The sequence below is a fragment of the Cetorhinus maximus genome, chromosome 14 (assembly GCF_964194155.1).
Source record: "Cetorhinus maximus chromosome 14, sCetMax3.hap1.1, whole genome shotgun sequence".
NCBI classification, from domain to species: domain Eukaryota; kingdom Metazoa; phylum Chordata; class Chondrichthyes; order Lamniformes; family Cetorhinidae; genus Cetorhinus; species Cetorhinus maximus.
This window is the reverse complement of record NC_135892.1, coordinates 71960878-71983809: the sequence shown is the minus strand read 5'-3', so window position 1 is coordinate 71983809 and position 22932 is coordinate 71960878. Positions and strand designations below refer to the sequence as shown.

At 47.5% G+C, this 22932-nt stretch overlaps 1 protein-coding gene across 1 annotated transcript in view; it reads left to right on the top strand.

Annotated features, from left to right (window-relative positions):
* Nucleotides 1-22932, top strand: part of ush2a (Usher syndrome 2A (autosomal recessive, mild)) — a 1183552-nt gene that overhangs the window by 815652 nt on the left and 344968 nt on the right. The window contains exons 45-47 of the mRNA XM_078556364.1: nt 10031-10359; nt 11714-11836; nt 19055-19218. Of these exons, the coding sequence (XP_078412490.1) occupies nt 10031-10359; nt 11714-11836; nt 19055-19218 (616 nt within the window). The remainder of the gene's footprint in view (nt 1-10030; nt 10360-11713; nt 11837-19054; nt 19219-22932) is intronic.

The following is a 22932-nucleotide window of genomic DNA, read 5'->3' as shown; positions in this document are numbered from 1 at the left end:
AATAACTTGACAGCTTGACAGTTCTTACATACCTTACCCATCCTTCATGAGCATTTTTTACATCTCTATAAATTTGTGACTCCGGCACTGCAGCTTAAGGCCCTTGCTACAGCAAAAATGTGGTCTGTTTGAAGCAGCACAGAGTTCAAATAGCCTAGCTGAGTTCTGGTTTCCCTCATCGGTGAGTCAACTTTGCACTTTAATGGTCAATTCCCAGAAATAATCCGGGAATCATTCATTCTGTTGCAGTTCATAATTTCCCAACTCTTTGAGGGGATCCCACAAATTCAATCATTGTCTTTGTGTAGACCAGCATTACCGTTTGCAGCCCCAGTTCATGATATCAAACAGAAATCCGAATACAGCAGTATAGCACCAACACAATGAGGCTCATGTGACTACCAGAATTTGTGTAGAGCAGGCTTGTCCAACCCATGGCCAGCGGACCACAACCCAGCCGCAAAGCCTCTGTATCAAACTGCTGAGCCAGTTCAAACTACAGGTGAGTTAATTGAAAGATTCTGCAAAGAGCTGCTGCTCCCATCACAGGCTGTTTCTGCCCCAAGTTTGCTATCAGCAGCAAATTTGGGAGAGAAACAGCCTCTGATTGGACGGGCAGCGAGCAGTGAGAAGATGAGTAGCTTCACTTTGTTTTCACAGCACGCGCTCTCTCTATCTTTGGCCATACTCTCCCTCTCCTGCCCTTCCCTTCAGGCGCCAGGCCCCTAAAGGACCAAAGGCGCCAAGATGGTGAAGTGGGCCAGGAAGGCCACAAGGAACAGACACGTTGTAAAAACACAGCCTGCCCTGTTCCCCACCCGTCCGGGGTAGCTGGAGCCCCAGACAGGGCAGAGTGAGGAAGTACATCCCTTCAGTGTCCCAAATAACTTTTCGGTGGTAAGATGTCCAAATTTTGCAGGCCCAGGTGGGGTGTGAGTGAGTCTGAATGAGTAAGTGAGTTTGTGTGAGTGAGTGTAAGCCTGTGTGAGTGAGTGAATCCATGTGTGACTGAAGGAGTCTGAGTGAGTAGGTCAGCCTGTGTGAGTGAGTCTGTGTGAAAGTGTCTGAGTGAGTGACTCAGTGTGAGTGAGTGAGTGATTCTATGTGAGTGGGTAAGTGGTGAACGAATGAATCTGCGAGTGAGTTTGTATGAGTGAGTCTGTGCGAGTGAATGAGTCTGTGTGAGTGTATCCGAGTGGGTCATTGACTCTGTGTGAACGAGTGAGTCTGTGGAAGTGTGTCTGAATGAGTGAGTGCGTGAGCGAGCGAGCGAGCCTGAGTGACTCTGAATGAATGTTACTCTGAGTGAGTGAGTCTGAACGAGTGAGCGAGTGAGTCTGTGTGAGTGTGTCTGGGTGACTCTGTGTGAGCGAGTGAGTCTGTGTGAGTGTGTCTGGGTGAGTGAGTCTATGTGAGTGAGTGAATGAGCCTGTGTGAATGAGTGTGTGAGCGAGCGAATCTGAGTGAGTCTGAATGAGTGAGTGAGTCTGAACGAGTGAGTGATTCTGAGTGAGTGAATGAGCCTGAGCAAGTGAGTGAGTCCGGGTTAGAGAGTGAATGAGTGAGGCTTGGTGAGTCTGGTTGAGTGAAAAAGTGAGAGCAAGAACCCTGAGACTGGGAATGAGCTTGAACACGCACACTGCCCTCCTCTTCTTCCCTCCCAAAAACCAATCCACAATGCAGTCCAGGAGAGGAGGGAAACCCAGCCTGAAAGGCAACCCACTTCTAACCCCAGCTTTTGTATGAATTCCACTGAGGCCAGCATGGAGTGTATGTCACCAGAGGCAAATGCAAGGTCAGTGTTAGTTAAAACAAAAGCCTTGGCCCAGTCCTGGTCCCCACCCCTTCCCTGGTGACCGGGGCCTAGTCTGTCTCTCTCTAGCTCTGCTTCTTAAGCAAAAAGGCAAAAAAGGTTTTATTGGTTAACTCCGCTGCTTGGCACTTTTTAATGGCCATTTTTATTACTCTTTTTTTAAAACTATCAAGTTATTGCTTTGACGTAGATTTTTAAAAAAAGTCATGTTTAATGCTCTGCCAAACTTTATCTTGATGAAATTTGCTCATTGGCCCCTTGAGTGAAAAAAAACTTGAAGTGTGCCCCCCTGCACAAAATGGTTGGGCAAGCCTGGTGTAGAACATATCAGTCTGTCCATAATTAGCCATAGTTCACAAGGGACCATAGGCATCTCTGTCCATTTCGGAGAGAGAGAGAGAGACAAGTAGTTATTGCTTGAGGGTCACCAATCCACATCTAGCATGGCTGAGCAGGAATCTCTCCTGTTCTTACCACCAGCCATGGGCAATTTGGAAAAATTAGCAAGCTGATTATCAACCTGTTGAATTGTGTCATGAGCCCGCCCATGGCCAACAAGGGGTAGAACTTGAACTTCGGGCTCAATTGCAGGGACGCTACCTGCGGAGCTACATGACCTCCTTAGAGCGTATTACTGGTAGGCTAAAAGACTGGTTCCATTATTTAGGTTGTTTGGTGTAGATGTTTTGGTACCGTTCAGCCAAGGTGAGCAAAATAATCACCAACATAAGAATTAGGAGCAGGAATAAGCCATTCAGCCCCTCAAACCTCCTCTGTCATTCAATAAGATCATACCTGATCTGATTGTGGCCTCAGCTCCACTTTCCTTCCTACCCCTTTACCCTTTGACTCCCTTGTCAGTCAAGAATCTATCTATCTAATTCAGCCTTAAAAATATTCAATGACCCTGCTTCCACTGCTCTCTGGGGAGGAGTTCCGCAGATTCACGACTCTCCGAGAGAAAAAACTTCTCCTCATGTCCACCTTAAATGGGAGACCCCTTATTTTTAAATTGTGTCCCCTAGTTCTGGTCTCTCCCATGAGGGGAAACATCCTTTCAGCATCCACCCTGTCAAGTCCCCTCAGGATCTTATATGTTTCAATAAGATCACCTCTTATTCTTCAAACTTCCAATGGATACAGACCCAGCCTGTCCAACCTTTCCTCAGAGGATAACCCCCTCATTCTAGGGCCAGAATTTTCCTCATAGGATAGCCCCCTCTTTCTAGGGCCAGAATTTTCCCATTGGCATGCAGGGGCAGGCCTCGCACACCCACATGTAAAATGACGCACAGTGACGTCGGGCGAACGTCCTGACGTCACCGCGCACTATCGCGATGTTTCATTGGGCGGGCATGCAATGATATCCGATGCGCGCCTGCCATTAATTAACGGGCCACTTAAGGCCCTTGAGGCGCCAATCGACGGTGATCTTTGGGTCGGCGCACGGACGCAACGGGCAGGCGGGCAGGACACATTTGTACAAACCCCATCCACGGGTGGGATAAGAGGGCTCAGTGGGAACGCAAGTGTGCTTGTCAAGTATTGTTTTTTCAAAGTTACTGACACTTGCCTGTGTGATCTGCAATATCTCAGAACGCAGACCAGCAGCTTGGTCTGGACTGACAACCTTCAGGTCAGCACTCTGCAATGAGGATTTTTTTTGGGCCTGCAGGTTTTAGGAAGCCTTCCCTTAGCCTGGGAATGGGAGCTGAACTTCCCACTGGAGGTACCTCCTCTGAGGATGAAGGCAGGGCTAGAAGGGGGAGGAGGCCAGAAGTGCACAATCAGCCTCCAGGGGAGCCACCTTTGGGAAGACAGGAGCAGGCACAAGGGGTGCAGGACCAAGAGGAAGTCCAAGGCAGAAGGGGCCGCAGAAGACACCACTATCCTGCTGCTAGGGTACACAGGTAGTGAAGCAGCTACCTCAATATGTCTGAGGAGCAATGCCCAAGGAGGCTCCGTCTCTCAAGGGAGACAGTCACCTATGCCTGTCAGATGATAGGGCCTGAGATCTCTGCGAACTGTGTGGGTGGACACCCCATGCCAGTGGCTCCAAAGGTCACAGCTGCCCTCAACTTCTATGCCTCTGGCCCCTTCCAGGGCTCAGTGGGTGATCTTTGCGGTGTCTCCCAAGCAGCTGTCCACACTTGTGTCAAGCAGGTTACAGACGCTCTGTTCAGGCATGCATTGACCTTCATCCTCTACCGTTGGGACCAGACAAGCCAGATACAGCGAGCCAGAGGTTTCGCGGCCATTGCTGGTTTCCCCCGCATCCAGGGTGCAATAGACTGTACACATGTGGCCATCAAGGCGCCAACAGGTAAACCCGGTGTCTTCGTCAACAGGAAGGGATTCCACTCCATGAACGTGCAGATAGTGTGTGATCACAGGATGCTGATTCTACAAGTCTGTACAAGGTACCTAGGCAGCTCCCACGGCGCCTACATCCTCAGACACTCCCAGATGCCGGGGTTCTTCAGTGCTCCAGCCCGGCTGGATGGATGGCTGCTGGGTGACAAGAGCTATCCCCTCAGAAGGTGGCTCATGATGCCTTTCTGCCATCCAAGAACAGAAGCTGAGCAGTGGTACAATAGGAGCCACGCCTCCATAAGGGCTGTGGTGGAGAGAGCCATTGGTCTTCTCAAGATGCGCTTCCGATGCCTGGACCGCTCAGGGGGCACACTCCAGTACCCCCCAGATCATGTGACGCTAATAGTGGTTGCATGTTGTGCTCTCCACAATCTTGCACTGGAAAGGGGGGACGTTGTGGACAATGAAGACGTAGACGCAGTGGCTGCGGCTGCACACGATGAGCCCAGCAGTGAGTCTGAGGATGAGCACACACAGGGAAATGCTGAGAGGGTAGATGTTGACCCAGGCATATTCCAGGGAGGCAGGGATACCCGGGAGGCTTTAATCCAGTGAACCTTCAGCTAGCACGCCACATGTGGACCTCCAGGACAAGCCTGGGCTGCAGGCTCCATACTCAATACCTAAGTGCAAACTCTGCCTGGATAGGAACATTAACTAAGGACTGTGTTAATAAAGCTGAATGTCCCACGAATAACTCGTAACATTTTTGGAAACCATCCACCTGCAGATGGAAACAGGAACCCTCAGCCATGGTGACATGCCTGAATTTAATATTACAACCAAAGGAACTTAAGAAAACAAAATGACAAAGGTGTTAAAAATCACACCAACTCATAAAGACCTCATCTCGGGCCAACACAAAAGCACCAGTGATAAACCCGTGGTGTGCCTAAGGTGCCTTATGTTTACGTTTTCGGGTGCTATATCTTGGTGCTGACCCCTCGCTGGGAATTGCATCTGAGCCAGCCTGCTGACTCTGCTGTCCTGTTGGTCTCGATGACCTTGGTGGTTGCCCTCTGGTCCGTGGAGCCTGTGCTGGTCCCGCTTGGGAGGGAGCTGCCAGATCCACAGCTGGCATCTCCCCAGTCGTCACAGCCTCATCAGATGCAATGGTCACTGGCAGAGGGGCGGAGGAGCTGCCGTCATCACCTGGAGCACCCTGAGAGGAGCCCGCAGAGACGACAGGCAGCTGCTGTGCCGATGTGAGATCGCTTCGGACCTCCCTGCTCACCGTAGATGGATGGGCACCGAGCTGGGAAACTTCGTACCCAGGCCATCTCCCGCATTGGCACTGACCAGCTGAGGTCAATGCCGGTCTGAAGGCTTGCTGGTCCGAGAGCATCACCAGGAAGCCCTGATTAGTCTCCTGGAGGAGCCTCTTCACGAGAGTCGCCACTCTCTCCATGGAGGACGCACGGTGCTCGGCCATGAGGCTCATTGCTTCAGCGATACTCCGCGTAGACTCCTCCACCACGGAGACCAAGCCAAGCATACCCTCATGTATCTCCACCAGATGCTCCCACACACCCTGCCGCATTTCTTGCGTTTGCTGTGTCATGGACGACTCCAGAGGCACATCATCAACCACTGACTGAGCATGTGCCTGGTCCCCTGCAGTCCTCCGACTGCTGGCGCCATGGGCACTCTCTGTCTCTGCCAGCTCCTCCAGCGACTGTGAAGTCCCCTCACTGCTGTGCCCCAGGACACTAGCCGTGCCCACTGAGGTGCTAATATCTGCGCTGGTGCCTGCCTGACAGAGATGGTGTGACACTGGTGAGTCCATGACCTCAGGGCCCTCAGGTGTGAGAGGGGGCCCCTGCTGTTCCTCCTCCCGGCCCTGCTCCGCTAATGCTGAAAGGAAGAACAAGGACAACGGATCAGTTGGCGTGGAGACAATGTCAATGTGCATCCCTATCCCCCGGCGCTCATCCTTCCATAAGCAATGGCCAAGCCATGTTGCAAACTTCAATCACTGAACATTCAGAACTGCTATGGCTGTTGGGAGAACAATGATGACCTCACTGTTGGGCAAATATACTTGCCCGTGGCACCCCAGTCTCGCCGACACTGGTGAACCTGGGCACTAGTGCCTCTCCAAATCTAGGGCCTCCTGCTCGAAGCGGCTGAGAATCACTAACTGTGCCGGCCCTCTGCCAATCCTCACCCGCTCGGCGGCATTATGTGCATTCTTCTCCTGAAAAGGAGAGAAGAGCATTGATTAGTGCTACTTATACCTGGACACTCTTCGCGGACGGCCCACCCCAAACAGAGTGGGAGATATCAGGGCTCCAGTGCCTCTTCACCCCGCTGCTGCCGAAGATGCTAGGCCTGTTCCCCTACCCCCCCCCACCCCCTTGGCCAAATGCTGCCTACATCACGTTAGACACCTCACGCCGTCAATGATTCAATGTATTCACTACACTCAGACTTGGAGGAGTCGGGGCGGGGGGGGGGGGGGGGGGGGGGGGTGTGCCAAGGGAGAAAGCCTACCTACTGGGTTAAGTGACCAATGCCAACATGGTACTCACCCTTCCTGAGCGCAACGGGTCGTTGAAGCGCTAGCGACACTGGATCCAGGTGTGCTGCACCATGTCATGGGAGCTCGCCACCTCCTCCCAGACACGTTTGGTCATGTGGGGGGGCCTCCTCCTCCTGTCCTGGAGTACGAGGACCTCCCATCGTGCTGCCACCTCCTCGAGGAGGGCAGCAAGGCAATCATCTGAAAAACGAGGGGCACAGTGCCCCCCTGCCTTACCCTCCTACCTGGCCTGCTCACCAGCAGCGCTCTGGGGAGCCCTTCCACTGGCCATGATTCGCAGCCTTGGAAAGGCTGCAGCAACTTTATTAAACAGGCCACCGGGTCGCCATTGGACCCAGCAGTCATTGCAGTCCGGCCATCACCTGCCCACTCCCGCTGTCCTCGGGAGCAGCGATTCACGCTGGGCGGGCCTCAATTGGCCCGCCCGCATAAAATGGAGGCACAGGCAGCAATTAGGCCCGCGCCCGCTCCATCCACCTGACAGGCAGAAAATTCTGCTCTAGGAGTCAGTTGAATGACCTTCTCTGAACTACTTCTAATGCAATTATGTCCTTTTTTAAATAAGAAGACTAAAACTATACACAGTACTCTAGATGTGGTCTCATCATTACCCTGTATAACTGTAGCAAAATATCCCTTTTATATTCCTGGCAATAAACAACATTCAATTTGCTTTAAATAAAAACAGAAAATGCTGGAAAAGCTCAGCTGGTCTGACAGCATCTGTGGAGAGAAAGACAGGGTTAACGTTTCGAGTCCATATGACTCTTCAGAGCTAAAGAGAGGTAAAAATGTGATGAAAATTATACTGTTTAAGCGGGGTGGAGCAGGTGAAGCTGGATAGAAGGCCAACGATGGGTGGGGGCAAAGGAGAGATTGGCAAAGGTATGAACAAAAGGACAAAGGGATGTTAATGGTCATGGTACTGGCTAATGGAGGTGCTGATGATGGCATTAATTTGCCTTCCTAATTACTTGCTGTACCTACATGATAATTTTTTTGTGATTCATGTACGAGGACAACCAGATCTCTGTGTACCTCAGAGTTCTGCAATTTCTCCCCATTTAAATAATAGGCTGCTTTTTTATTCTTTGTGCCAAAGTAGACAAGTTCATATTTTCCCACATTATACTCCACCTATCAATTTTTTGCCCATTCACTTAACTTACCTATATCCCTTTGCAGACTCCTTTTACCCTCTTAACAGCTTACTTCCCTGCCTAACTTTGTGTTATCGCCATGTGTGTGCATGCTGCAAAATTTCACGATTCAGAGCGAAGTTGGTTACGGGCAATAAGAAATCTCAATGCGGACTGCCAGTGAGAGGAGGAAAAGTAAAAAGATGCAGCCTACGTAGAGGCAACAACAGTTTAGACAAACCTACTGGAGTATAATACCCACATTGAATCACTTTTCACTGTGCAGTTGTGAATAATCAGTTGAAGCTAACACCATTTGGCCTCAAGAAGAGGGTACACATATCATCTACTGCAGTTCAATTGGTGATGTGCTGCCTCATGTTATAATAATTAAAAAACCACAAAAGCCATTCTAAAAAAGCACAATTTATGCAATCAGAAATCAAAATGGCATGTATCTGTTGTCTTCTAAGTAGCCTCTGAGCTGTATGCCCATGCTTCTTCGGGCTGAAATTTCACCATGGAGGTGGGAAACAAGAGCTGAGTCTGTTTTGGGGTCAGAAACTCACATCAGATAGAAAATTGATTAAAGTTCAGATTTTCACAGGGTTGTACTGCAGAGTCCTGCAATCTCTCTCCATTTAAAGAATATGCTGCATTTCTATTCTTCCTGCCAAAGTGAACAAGTTCACACTTGCCCACATTACATAGTTTTTTTGCATTTAACCTGTCTGTATCCATTTGCAGACTCCTTGGGTGGGATTTTACACTGGCAGGATTTTATGGTCCCGCCAAAGTCAATGCACTTTTGAATGGCTCACTGCATTTTATGGCCCCGCCCCCTCCACGACAGGGCTGCAAAATTCTGCCACTTATACTTACTCTTTGACCTATCCTTGTGTCTTCAGCAAATTTAGCAACCATTCATTCTGTCCCGTCATCTAAATCTAGTTAAGGCTACCTCTTTGGTATTTCCTCTCCTACTGCATACAACTAAATCTTACAGTTGTTGTTTGACTGCAAACACCACAGCTGATATTGATACCAAAAGAATGGGCATTCAGTAAGCAAAAGATGCATTTATAGCGGAATGAGACAGGCATTGCTAGTATTACCCCCAGCAGGCACTCCCCCTCGCATTCTGGTCAAAAACTGATGAAACTTATCCCAAATGTGGTGGACAGATTTGAACATCAGTTAGATCTAGGATTTGAACCTGCAGTGTCTGCTTTTTTAAGCAAACATTCTTCTAACTCAGTTATTACATTCAGTTATATTTGTAGTTCACTGTGGGCAGGATTTTTAGGTTGGCGTGTGGGCACGATCGGCGGGCCCAGTAGCAGCCGGGGAATGGACCGCCAACTGCGATCAACCCCCGACCGCGATTTCACGCTGGCTGGCCTATTACCAGCCAGCCCATGTGAAGCGTGCACTGAAATGCTCAGCGCTGCTGGGTGGGGGCCGGAGGGGGGGCAGGAGCTGACGTAAGTGCAGGCGCAGGCGAGCACTGAATGAAAGCTCCCTGAAGGCAGAGAGCTGCCTCAGGGAGCTGAAGACTTTAAAACCAATAAATAAAGCTTTTAAAATCAGGAATAAACGCATCACAATCGGTCATCTGAACACGTACGTGATTACTGTCCATACATTTTTATTTTTTAAAATTTAATAACGGAAACCTCATCCCGCCCTTGGATGAGGTGTCATGAAAAATGCAAAGTCCGCCTGACCAATTCGCCTGTCCCCCAACCACAAGGTTGGACGGACCATGAAAAATCAGAGACAATTACAACTTTAATTGCACTAATTGGCCTCTTAATTGTTGGCGGGTGCAATTCCAACCGAAATATCACGCGATGACGTTGGGACGCTCACCCGATGTCATCTCACATGATTTCGAGTCCGACCGGGTCGGGCGTGCACCCGCATGCCAACCTAACAATTCTGCCCTGTGCATTATTTGCCGCAATCATTTAATTTTTCAAGCAGTTAAAATACGTGGAGTGAAATAAATATAAAAGTTTTGGTAAGGATATTGCCTCTTTGAAAACCATCTGGCATTAAAATTGGCAGCTGCTAAGCAGTAAGATAAGTTTATAGTTTACTGACATTTATAAACAGAGATATCAATATGAGTCTGGTTACAGAGTGCAACTTTTTTTGCAGGTTACTTGGCGAGCTCCACTGGTGATAAACGGTGAAATCCTTCATTATGAAATCCGAGTGCCCAATCCACACATCATAACTTTGAACACCTCCGTGCTGCAGTACACCGTGATGGATCTACTCCCTTTCACCAATTATTCAGTGACGATTGTTGCTTGCACCAGTGGTGGAGGATTCATAGGGGGCTGTACTGAAAGTTTGCCAAGTGGAGTAATTACTCACCCCACAATTCCCCGGGGTATTAGCCCCTTGGTTGCAACACCCATTAGCGAGTCATTTATTACTGTTTTATGGCAGCCTCCCAGAAGACCAAATGGACCTAATGTAAGGTATGATTTTTCCATCCATTACATTGTTGAGCATCCTCCAATTAGTATTTTTCAGAGAAAGGCAGGCTCTCTGAATGATTCTCTTTTTTAAAGAAACAAACTTGATCAATCATGTGAGATGGTCAAGAAATCAGGAGACACAATGAGACAGATTTTAATCCGAGTGGGCAGCTGACAGGCAGAGTGCATTTGCCGCATGCCTATTATTAACTTTGAGGCCAGAGCTATTTTGAGGCCGTGGTCTCAAAATAGCTCTGGCCTCAGTTCCTATGAGTGTTGCTCCTGGTGGGATTGCTGAGTGCTCATATTCAGTGCTCATACTATTAGATGGATACAAATCCTGCCACTTCACAGACGTGTGCTCCTAGTGAAGGATAGAGCAGTTTCAGAATGAGAGAGAATGAACAAATTGGAATAATGATAACATGAATCTGTGGCACTAAGGCTTCAATATGGTCGCTACAATCCAGCTTTCTGCTTTATGTGGTGGAGCCAGTTAGATTTGTAAGTGAACTTCCAACTGGCAAAACATCTATTCTCTAGGAAGTAGATTTTATGCTAACATGATTTTGGAAGCCCCATAATGCAGAGCTGGTTGTAAAGAAAGTTGGATTCATTATTAGACAGCCAATTGTTTTTTGAATATACACCATTGAGGCCAACACAGAGCCATAATTTACATGATATTTTCATGACCTACCATCTAATTAATTTAGAGATGCTATGCATTATCCATAAATGCTCCAAATATGCAATGGCAGGAAATTTGGTACAAGCTGAAGGGAAAATTCAGACACAATCAATTTCAACATCAGGTTTATAGTGGTGTTCGGATGTGAACCTCAGATTCATCTTCAGAATAAAGAATCTACAAAACAGTTTCCTGGTCCTTGTCTACTGAGCCAGGATTGTCAGTCTATTATCAATGGGCTCAGTCCTTTAAGCAGTCAGTTAAGGGCTCTGGCAAGTTCATTAAACAAACATGAGGGTTGAACCAAAGCTCTGTGGGATTCAAACCTTTGACTGCAATAGTAGAAGGTATGGCTTTTACCTTGGTATCTTCAAGCTGTGCCATATGAATGCTCATTACTGCTTTATGTAGTTCATATTTGCTTTTTGGAAGTTATATTTTCATGCAATGACAATAACATAAATAATATGGAGTATAACATTGAGATTATATTTAAAGACTACATATTTTATCAGTACTGTGCTGATATATAAAAGTTACAAATATGTTGAAAAAGAAACTAGGTGAAAATCTATCAAATGTTCTTTTTTTTTTAGCAGCAAACATCAATTGTCATGAACACTGGATTTAAAAATCATATCGTACAACCTGTGTTTTTTTCAGATATGAGTTGCTAAGGCACAAATCCGAACAACCACTTGCATCAAATCCCCCTAAAGATTTAAATCTTTGGCTGACTATTTACTCAGGGACACAAATGTACTATGAAGATAAAGGTCTTAACAGGTTAGATTAAACTACATCAGCATCAAACAAATTATGATTTGATTAACAAATCATTTAATATGTGCTGCTTTCTGCTTTTCAGCATTTCTAATATTTTGAACAACTACTTGTTGTATAAAATGTGCTTGGATTAAAATGAAACAGATAGACAGATGTGTTTGCTGTTCTAAGAAGCTATCCTCACCTTGCCTTGATTTTGTTTTCCAGCCGTTTCCTGTTATGAAACAATTTCTTTGTGTATAAGCCACATATGTGGTATTTTGAAACTAACAAACATCAAATATATGCAACGTGTCTTTTTGTTCCACATCATCACATTAAAATATAATTTAAATGCAGCACACTCATGTTTTATGGATCTGTTAACACGATATGGGATGAATACTTGCAATGCTAGGCAACAGTCATTGAATACAACTTATTTCAAATTAATTTATGTTACAAGAAGGCTGGAAAATGTAAAGTCTTTTTTCCCCTTCGGTGGCTTTAAATCAAACTGATGTACAATATTTCTTAAACAATGGTAGCATGGGTAGTTAAAAAGGGAAGAACTCTTGAAAAATAGAGATCTGACAATTCCAAATAGCCCTTTAGAAAATGAGTGTGTGGAAATACTTTTTGTTGAATTATTATTGCTGTTGCCAGGACATTACTAGGAGAATGTTGCTGACTGTGTTTAACAGAAGATGAACTAGAATTTCATCAATCATTGTGCAGTGGCCAGAAATATGTGATAAATTTCTAATAATTATTGAGATCTAGCTCTGATTTCATATAACCAAACTTCCCCTGTTGCTCCAATTAAAGTTATTCTCAGAACTGAAGCCCATCGTCCACATTGTTAATGAGGTATGTCATTGTAAACTGCTTTTCATTATTTGGGGTAAGCATTTGCAATCTATTTTCACTTTACAAGTTGATGACTATTAAAGTATAGAACTGCAGAAGTTAATCATCTAATAAAATGTACACTGTTACAAGGAGTATATTTCCATTGCAGTCATACATATTATAAATCCTAAATTCTAATTACAATTTAGACTATGATTCTATTTTATGTTTTTATACTGTAAGGAGATTCATACATTGTAGAACAGAGGAATTTAACTTGTAATTTTGTACATTCAGGTTGTCAGTATTTCTTTAAAATTCCAAATATTTATACAGAATTCTCATTAACTTTTAAATCCTTTTATTTATTTCTCCCTTCTTGTAATTTTTTTGAATATATCTGTTCCAAAGTTGAGACGTAATGATGTCATCAAGGTAACTTGATAGAAGGGGTTATTATACTTGAATCTGTGAGAGAAGTTATGATATATTAATTTACTGCTGTCAAAATAACAGTGATGCTAATGGCACACACCATTACTTATGTGTAAATAGTTCAGCAACTTAAATGCAATTATCCAACAGTTGCTATCCAAGTTGCTCATGCTATCTTTAACTTTGTGAAAACTGAATTTCACTGTCTGCCTCACCATTGACATGCACTGAATTTTGTAAAATTGTTGTTTTTATACAGTAGATATGAAGTAAACCTGCAAGAGATATTTATAGCTAATAATTACAGGTGTAAGTATCCTTTTAACAGCGTTAGTGATTGCAAACCAACATTTATGGTACTAAAAATTTACTATTGTACATGTGGAGTCTCATTCCTTCAGGTTGTGAATTGTTTTAGGAGATTTAAAAATGGTAAATTTAATATTTTGTGAGAATGGATTTTTAAAAATATTTTGGGAGAATATTGTGTTATTCTGTAAAGAAGGCTGGGTCCCATCGGGAGGACTGAGCAGGAACTGATCGCTGCCCGCGATCGGCAGTGTGCCGCCAATTTACTTGGGCGGGCCAATTAAGGCCCACCCAGCGTGCCACGCACCTGGAAGCGCTGTGCGCTCCCTATGCGGGCGGGGGGAGAAGGCTGAGCTGGGGCCTGCGCTCTTTCATGCGTGAATGAGTGCAGAAATCTCCCAGAGGCACAGAGCTGCCTCAGGGAGGTTAGTTTGATTATTATTATTTGAAATAAGGAAAAAAAATATTCTGACATGTCCCATCATGTGACAGCATCACATAAGCTAGGATATGTAACTGATTTTTAATTAAAATTTTCATTTGATTTATAAAGCCTTCATGAAACCTCATCCAGTCTGTGATAAGTGCGAAGGCCGCCTGGGCTCTTCACCTGCCCGCCAACCTTAAGGTTGGATGGGCAGCTCCGTTAATTCTTTTAATTGGTATTTAAATGGCCTTAATAGGCCTTTGACAGTTCGGCGAGCACGCAGCCAACTCCGGTGCGCGCCTGCCGAGCTGAAGACCTGAATGACGCGCGTGACATCGGGATGCACGCCCGACATTACTGCGCGTCATTTTATGCATCGACGAGCGGGGCACACCCCCATACGCCGACCCGAAGATTCAGGCCTGTGTGTGTGTGTGTGCGTGTGCGTGTGTGCGTGTGCGTGTGCATGTGTGTTGTCTGGGGGTTCGGAAACATGAAAAGGATAGAGCTGTTAAGTTGAAGTACAAGTAAATAGGTTAGATCTAATATTTGAATATTTAGATAAGTTGAGAGTTTGTTTGAATATCAAAGGGGAGTCAGAGGTATAAAGAAACATGTTTACATCCTGCAGGAGTCCATAGGTAAACAAGTAGTGGAGATAAGATATTTTATTGACCCAAAAGCAAAGGCAAGATGGAAATATGAAAGATCTTATATTTGGAAGGGTTGAGTTTCAAACAGGTGTGTGAGAACAATGGAATGAAAATGAAAGAGAAAAAAAAGTGTATTAGAGTTACTGTGGATAGCTGTTGGGCTGGAGAGAGAGCTAGAGATGGCTGGAGATACCTGGAGCTGTATGAGCTATTAGGCAGAATTTTTTGCTGAGCAGGCGGGTGCACACCCGACCCGCTGAGAATAAAATTGCGTAAGATGACATCGGGCGAGCATCCCGACACCATCGCACACTCGCGCGATATTTTGGTCAGCGGGCGCGCACAGGAGTCAGAGCCACGCCCACCATCAATTACAAGGCCAGTTAAGGCCATTAAAAAGGCAATTAAGGGCCAGCAGGTAGTCCAAGGCAAAATCAAAATACTGCGGATGCTGGAAATCTGAAACAAAAACAGAAAATGCTGGAAAACCTCAGCAGGTCTAACTGCATTTGTAGAGAGAAATACAGAGTTAACGTTTCAAGTCCATATGACTGAAGAAGAGTCATACGGACTCGAAACTTTAACTGTGTCTTTCTCTCCACAGATGCTGTTAGATCTGCTGAGATTTTCCAGCATTTTCTGTTTTTATTTCAGGTAGTCCAAGGCGTTAGGGAATGCAGAAGATGCCCCTATCCTGCTGCCAAGGTTTACAGGCGGCGATGCAGCTACCTCAATATGTCAGAGGTGCAATGCTGAAGGAGGCTCTGCCTCTCCAGGGAGTCAGTGACCTCCATTTGTCAGATGATTGGGCCTGAGATCACCTCTGACTGTGTGGATGGACACCCCATGCCAGTACCTCTCAAGGTCACAGTGGCCCTCAACTTCTATGCATCTGGCTCTTTCCAGGGATCACCTCAGTATCGGTGTGGAGTCTCCCAATCAGCTGTCCATAGTTGCGTCAAGCTAGTGACAGAAGCTCTGTTCAGGCGGGTATTGACTTTCATTCATTTCCATACGGACGAGCCCAGCCAGGCACAGCGAGCCGGAGGCTTTGCAGCGATTGCTGAGTTCCCCCTCATCCGGGGTACCATCGACTGCACACATGTGGCCATCAAGGCGCCAGTGGGTCAGCCAGGTGCCTTTGATAACAGGAAGATATTCCACTCCATGAATGTGCAGATAAGTGTGTGACCACAGGATGCAGATTCTGCAAGGCTGCGCTCCTGACAGCTCCAATGATGTGTACATCCTGAGACACTCCCAGGTGCCGAGGCTCTTCAGTGCTCCAGCCCGACTGGATGGATGGCTGCTGGGTGACAAGGGCTATCTGTTGAAAAGGTGGCTTATCACGCCTCTCCGCCACCCAAGAACAGAGGCAGAGCAGTGCTATAATTGGAGCCATGCCTCCACAAGGGCGGCGATAGGGAGAACCATAGCTCTTCTGAAGATGCACTTCCAATGACTGGACCATTCACATTTGTGAGTGCTACGCCTTGGTGCCCCCCACCCTTGCTGGCAGTGGCATTGGAGGCAGCCTGCTGACTCTGCTGTCTTGTTGACCTTGATGACCTTGGCAGTCGTCATGTGGCCAGTGGAGCCTGTGCTGGCCCTGCCTGGGAGGGAGCGACCATTGCCATGGCTAGCATCTCCCCAGTCATCGCAGCCTCATCAGATGCCATGGTCATTAGCGGAGAGGCGGAAGAGCTGCTGCTGTCATCCAGAGTTCCCTTAGAGGTGCCCGTAGAGGTAACAAGTGGCTTGTGCGCCAATGTGAGGTCGCTCTGGACCTCCCTGCTCACTATTGATGGATGGGCACCTAGCTGGGATACAGGGTGCCTCACTCATCTCCCAAACTGGCACTAACTATCTGAGGCCATTACCTGTGTGAGGGCTTGCAGGTCCGAACGCAACCCCAGGAACCCCTGATTCTGTCCCTGGATCTGCCTCCCCATGAGAGTCGCTACTCTCTCAATGGAGGAGGCAGTGCACTCGGCCATGAGGTTCAACACAGTGCTCATGCTCTGCAAGGACTCCTCCACAACAGTGACCATGGTACGCAGACTCTCACGGATCTCCACAAGATCCTCCCGCACATCGCACTGGACATCCAGCATCTGCCGTCTAGTGGACGACTCTAGAGGCTCATCATCAGCCTTCGACTGAGCATCGTCCTGGTCACCAGCAGTCCTCTGACTGCCGGCACCCTCGGCACTCTCTGCCTCCACCTGAACCTCAGGCGAGTGTGAAGTGCTCTCACCAATGTGCACCGACATTCTAGTTGCCAATCTAATGCTGCCGAGGTGCTGGCATCTGCATTGATGCCTGGTTCAGAGAGCAGCTGTGACGCTGGTGCAAATGAAGCCTGGTGGTCCTCCGGCATCAGTATGGCCGTTCAGGGTTAGAGAGTGAGTGCGAGCTGGTGAATCTAAGGGAGAACAAAGACATGTCATTAGTGAAAATCATCACACTGTCACTATGCATGCCAGGCACCCCGGTGAGACAATGGAGATCTGCATCATGGTGCCATCGTCTTTCAATGATCAATGGGGACTCCAGGTTCGAGGCTCTCTTCAATGAAGGGACAAAGCTAGAATGGTTGTACCAACCGAACCTCTCACCTCTGTGCACCGCACTCTTACCTTCGCCTGGCACCCCCACCTCTCCACACCCAGTTGCACACGGAGCATGCTAGCTCTCTAGCTCTAGGGCACCCCACTCGAATCTGGTGAGCAGAAGCAGGTTGGGCAGGCCTTTGGTTGTGCGTGACCTCTCTGATTGGTTATGGCTCGTCTTTTCCTGAAACGACAGAAGAGCATTGATTAGCCCACTCTCTACCTGCAGCGCAATTGCAGCCTGGCCAACCCCAGCTGAGGAATACCTCGCAGGGCACACTGAGTTGTGGCCTTTGAGCTGCAAGGCACTCAGTTCAAGCAGCCAGGGCTCACCCCCTTGGCCAGCTCCAGCGTGATTGACAGTTGGCACTCAGACTCCAGTGCCCCTGAGGTCCATGGGGGGATGGCCACACCTTAACACTTCTGCACACTACTCCATGCCAACCCTCCCTGAGCGCAGCAGGTCATTGAACCTCTTCAGGCACTGCACCCATGTCAGCCGCGCCATGTCATGGCTGCTAACCTGGACTGCAACCTTCTCCCATGACCTTTTTGTGATGTCTGGTGGCCTCCCCCTCCCATCTCTGGGGATAAGGCTGCCCCTCTTGGCAGCCACCTCCTCCAGGAGGACCGTGAGGCACTCATCCGAAAAGCAAGGGGCCGAGTTCCCACCCGATCTGCCCTCCCGCCTGGCGTCTCCAGCCGCACTCAACTCCATCACATTAGGTAGCGAGAGACAGAAGAGACGTTCTTCCATGGCAGCCTTCAAGGGGCCACCTGTGACGTTTCTAAACCGGCCGCTGGGTCACCATCGCAAAATCAAAGGTTTCTTAGTTTGAAAAACGCCCCTGCCTGGCCAAGCCATGGGGAGCCACGTTTCACGCTGGGCAGCCCTTAATTAGCCCAGCAGCATGAAATCGTGGTCGGGGGCCGATCGCGGGTGGCGGCCCATTTCCCAGCCAATCCCGGGCCCACCGTCCACGCCTGACCTCAAACCTAAAAATTCTGCCCAGTGAGATAGCTGGAGTGCTGGGCTGGGGGAGGATGCAGTTTGAATCACTCATCCAGTTAAGCCAGAAAAGTCTTGGGCTGCAGCATGCAGTTTTATTCTGGAGTGAATTCCACTGCAGAGTGGAAGAGGATAAAGGTCATGTGGCACACCTTTATTGAAGCTACAGCAGTTTACCTTGTGTAATATTACTGGATTTCATATGTAAACATCTATAGTGAAGGTTGCCTGGAAAGTGGTTACTTGTGGGTTTGACCAAGTAGAGAGTTTTTGAGGGAATGTTTTGTAAGACTAACCTTAATTGTGTAACTGTAATCTTGTGTGCTTAAGTTTCCTTTATTTTTTGTTAATAAAACTTTTACTTTCAATTTTTAAAAAGCCCAAAAGTGTTACTGGATCTCTTACTGCTGAGATTGGTACGTCTTCTTACCATTATCAGAATACAAAAACATGTTGTGGCCCGTAAGCCAAGTTTCCCTCTGGGATTTGGTTTGTGCAGCAATTAATATCAGCTTTGGTCATAACTATTTGCAAATTTGCTTTCTTTCCTTTTCTGTCGCTATTTCTGTCTGTCTCTGACTCTGTCTCTCTCTCTGTCTCTCTCACTGTCTCTCTCTCTCTCTCTCTCTCCCTCTTTCTCTTAATCCAATCTTTCTGGCCCTCTTTACCTCTCTTCTTTCTGTACTTGATTTGATATGAATTCACCCACTCTAATTTAGACTTCCTTCTCAGTCCTTATGCTGTTAATTTCAGAACCCTTAAGAAATTTAAGATATCCTGTTAGTTACCCTGTAAAATAGCATACAGAGGTATGCCTAGTTTCTGGAAAGCAATATATCTTAGCAATGAGAGTAATTCGTTGATGGATTGCAACTCTATCTCCTATTTCAGATAATGGCAATACAAAGGACTAAACAATGAACTTTTCATTTATTCATTCAGGTATACAACGTATAAGTATAAACTGATGGTCTATAATGATGTGGGGTACACAGCAGGGGAAGAAGTCACAGCCATCACACTGGCAGGTGTTCCTAATAGTGGGAGTAATCTTACAGCACAGGCCATAAACCACACAGCAATAGAAGCAGAGTGGACCAAACCAAGTATGTATTGCATACAGCCATACTATATCTGTTAATAGTTAATCATGTAAGTTAGTTTCACTAATCTACGCTAAAGTAAAAGAGTTCATCAAGGATACCATTGTAATGAGATATTTAGGTGACAACGGCATACAATCTGTTTTACTTTTTCCTAGAATGTATATATGCGTGGACTATTAATAATCTGTTTTTCAAACCAAGAAACCTTTGATTCTGCAATGCAATTTCTCAAATCCCCATTTTTATCACTTAAACTAAAGTTTGAATGTGTCTCTGAAGTGCCCTATGCTGTGATGGTATATGAAAATACAAATTTTGGTATGAGAATTTTAAGCTGGCTTTCACATTTTCCTCAGAAATTGTACGCTTAAAAGTAAATTGCATCTCACAATACCAAACCTTCAGATTAGTAATCATTTTCAAACATAATTATTAGAGTATAATTTCGAAATGTTTTTATTGTTTATTACTTTAAATCAATCCTGGATACTGTAGTTGTGATATATTTTAATTTGGTCACTATTTTATATTGCATGCTGAAGTAGAATATGCAATTTTTTCCCCTTATTGAGATAGCTTGTAGAGTGTTTCCCCTATTTAAACTGTTTCCTTGACTTTGAGCTTTTAACAGCTGTTTGTATCTTTTTCGACCACAGTATTAAACTTCAATCTTAGGGCGGAATCGTCCCAGATTTGCACTAAGTGTGGTAGCGGGCAGGAAAAAAGATGTTTTACCCGCTGGCCGCAATGTCAGCTTTGCACGCCATAATCATACAAATCCTGCCTCATTAATTATGCATTCCCCGGAAACACGCCATTTCGATGGCGGGTGGGCTGTCATTCGCCCACAACACCATCCACCTCGATATTTCATCATGCCGGGTGCCATATTTAAAGTGCAGCCATGCGCACACCTCTCAGTGCTTCCAGCCCAGGACTGCTGCAAAGAAGACATGGTCCCAAAAGGTAAGAAGATTGCAGCCACTCCCCCACCTGGTTCAATGACGCATCCCTCAAACACCTTTTGGTTGCAGTGGAGGCCAGCCGTGATGTCTTCTACCCTCACTCTGGCCACAGGTTGGGCAGCAACATCACTAATCCAGCATGGAAGGCGGTGGCAGCGGTGGTCAATGCCAACGCCCTAAGGATGAATGATCTCCTCCGTTCGGCCAACTCTCACAAACCTATCACATATCCACAGGGATCTCACACCTCAAGGGACAACACCACTAACACTCACACACACCCTCACATCTCCATCAGGCTCATAACCTCTGGAGATCATGTCCTTATGCTGTCCATGTCTCTGCACACCACACAAACATTCCACGCAGTGCCATATGTCCTGCCCACACCCTCTCCATCTGTTTTCGTGCAGGAGAAGCTGTCTCATAACTCACAACAACAGGGACTGGTCCCATTTTGGGGAGTGGGGGGTGGGGTTGGAGTGGCCCACATTAGGCCCCTCACTCACTTTGAGGAGTGTGCCATTGCACTGACTGGTGAGGATGTGGACCGTGCCTGTGGTGATGGTGAGGTCAGCAATGAACACTCTTGTGAGGATCCTGAACCACATCATGCCTCTCTAAATGCCACTGTGAGTGCTGTTTCCCCTGCTTTTGACTCTGCTGCCATGAACTAATTATCTCTACTTTGGTTCACAGGGAGCTCTGCCAAGTGACCGATACCTTCAGCCAGCCACTCCCTCAGCTCCATCCAGGTCCTCACCTCCAGCCAAGAGGACTCCTCCATTGAAGAGCTGGAAATAAGCAGCCTGGAAGATCTGTCACAGCGTTTACCTACACTCTCCACCAGCACAGAGATACACACTTCAGTGGGACCTAGATTTAAAGCAGGCTCGGGTTCACAATCTGATGGTCACCGCACGGACATGTGTCCGCAGTAGGAGGAGGCAAGTTTGGCCGAGTTCCCTGGCACTCGAAGGACTGCTGGGGAAGAGGTATCTGTGGGGTCTGAGTCAGATGATGAGCCTCTGGATTTGGCCTTACAACTCATCTTGGAGAGTCAGCAGAAGGCAGGGGAACATCACGTAGAGCTGTTCGAAGCCCTCAACACAAGTTGGAGGAGTGCATCTGCCTGCTTTCTGATGAAGTGGTGCCCACATGTGTGCGTATGGAGGTCTCCATGGGGAGGATGGCCTGATCCAGTAGAATGCAGAGATGCGCACAGATCTGCACTCCATCACAGTAGCTATAGGTGAGTTCCTGCTATGGCAATGTGAGAGGGAAACAGGGGCACCTTGATATCCCCCAAGCTGCTCCTTCCCCTCAAAGAGTCAGGCTGCAGCTCTCGGGCACCCAAAGGGAGGAGGAGTGCCAGCTGGACACTCCAGGTCATCCATTCAGGAATCTCAGAGGCTGTCTTCTCCCTCTGAGTCCTCTTTGCCTGTGACCCCCTCAACACCATCCGCTGTCACCCCAGAGGGAGCAGCTGGCCCACAGGAGGACAGTCAAAGCAAGCCAGGGTCCCCATGGCCTCAGATCTCCAGAAGAGCCACACCAAAGTCATCAGAGGCAACAGGGCTAACTATAGCACAGGCTCTCTCCATCCCTGCTGTGGATATCAGGGCAGCACCTAGAAGGCTAAGGTGTTCAAAAGTTAAAAAATTCTGATCAAAATTGGTTGCACGGTTGGACATATTTTGTGACTTTACAATCTGAAAATATATTACCTTTCACTGAATAATATGTAATGGTGTCTTTCAGCTTCATTGATAGGCTTTGTAAGTCCTCCAACTGCATCCCTTCTACCGATACCGCTGCACCATCACCCTCCCACCCTACCACCTCACTCTGCCCTCGGTTATTCTTACCGTTCACTTCAACCTCGCCCACCCTCATTTCATTCCCCAGGAGGCAGTCATGGGCTCAACAGAGCCTTCCCTTACACATTCACCTGGACATCCCCCCACCCCCCCGCAACAGATACCTTCCCCTCCTGGAACTCCTTGTCCCCTTGGAACTCCTCCCCACAGGCTCCCACCTCTTGGAACTCCTTCTCACAGCCCCCCCAGACTTCCTTCCCTGCTTGGAACTCCATCCCACCTCCTGGACTCCCCACCCCCTGCCCCCCACCCGCTTAGTTCTTCTCACTTCCCGACTCCTTCCTACTCACTTATTTCTTCTGCCACCCTTACTCCTTCCCCTCTCCGGACTCCTTCCTCCATCCTTACTTCTTGTTTCACCCTTACTTCTCCCTCTCTCCGGACTCCCTCCTCCTCCCAGACTCCTTTCTCCCCACCTTGGAACTCTTTCCCCTCTCAGGACTCCTTCCCCGCTCTAGACTCCTTCCTCCCCCTGGACTCTTTCCCTCTCCGGACTCCTTCCTCCCACCCCATCCTCCCAGGCTCCTTCCCCTCTCTGGACTCTTTCCCTCTGTGGACTCTTCCTCCCCTCCAGACTCCTTCCTTTACATCTTCCTCCCCCATTACACCTACCTCCACAGTTGCCGTCTTCTCCCCCATTACCCCCTCCTCCCCTGTACTACCTCTCCACTCCCAACCTCACCCCCTGACACCTTTGTTCCCCCCCTCCCAACCTCACCCCCCTCCCACCCCCGATGAACTTTCCTTTCCCAGTCAATCCTAGACCTTTCTCTCCCACCCCCTGGTACATTTTCCTCTCCAAAACACAGCTGGACCTTCCTCTCTATCCCCTTGATCATCTGCTGTGAGTAGACCCTCAACAGTGACTT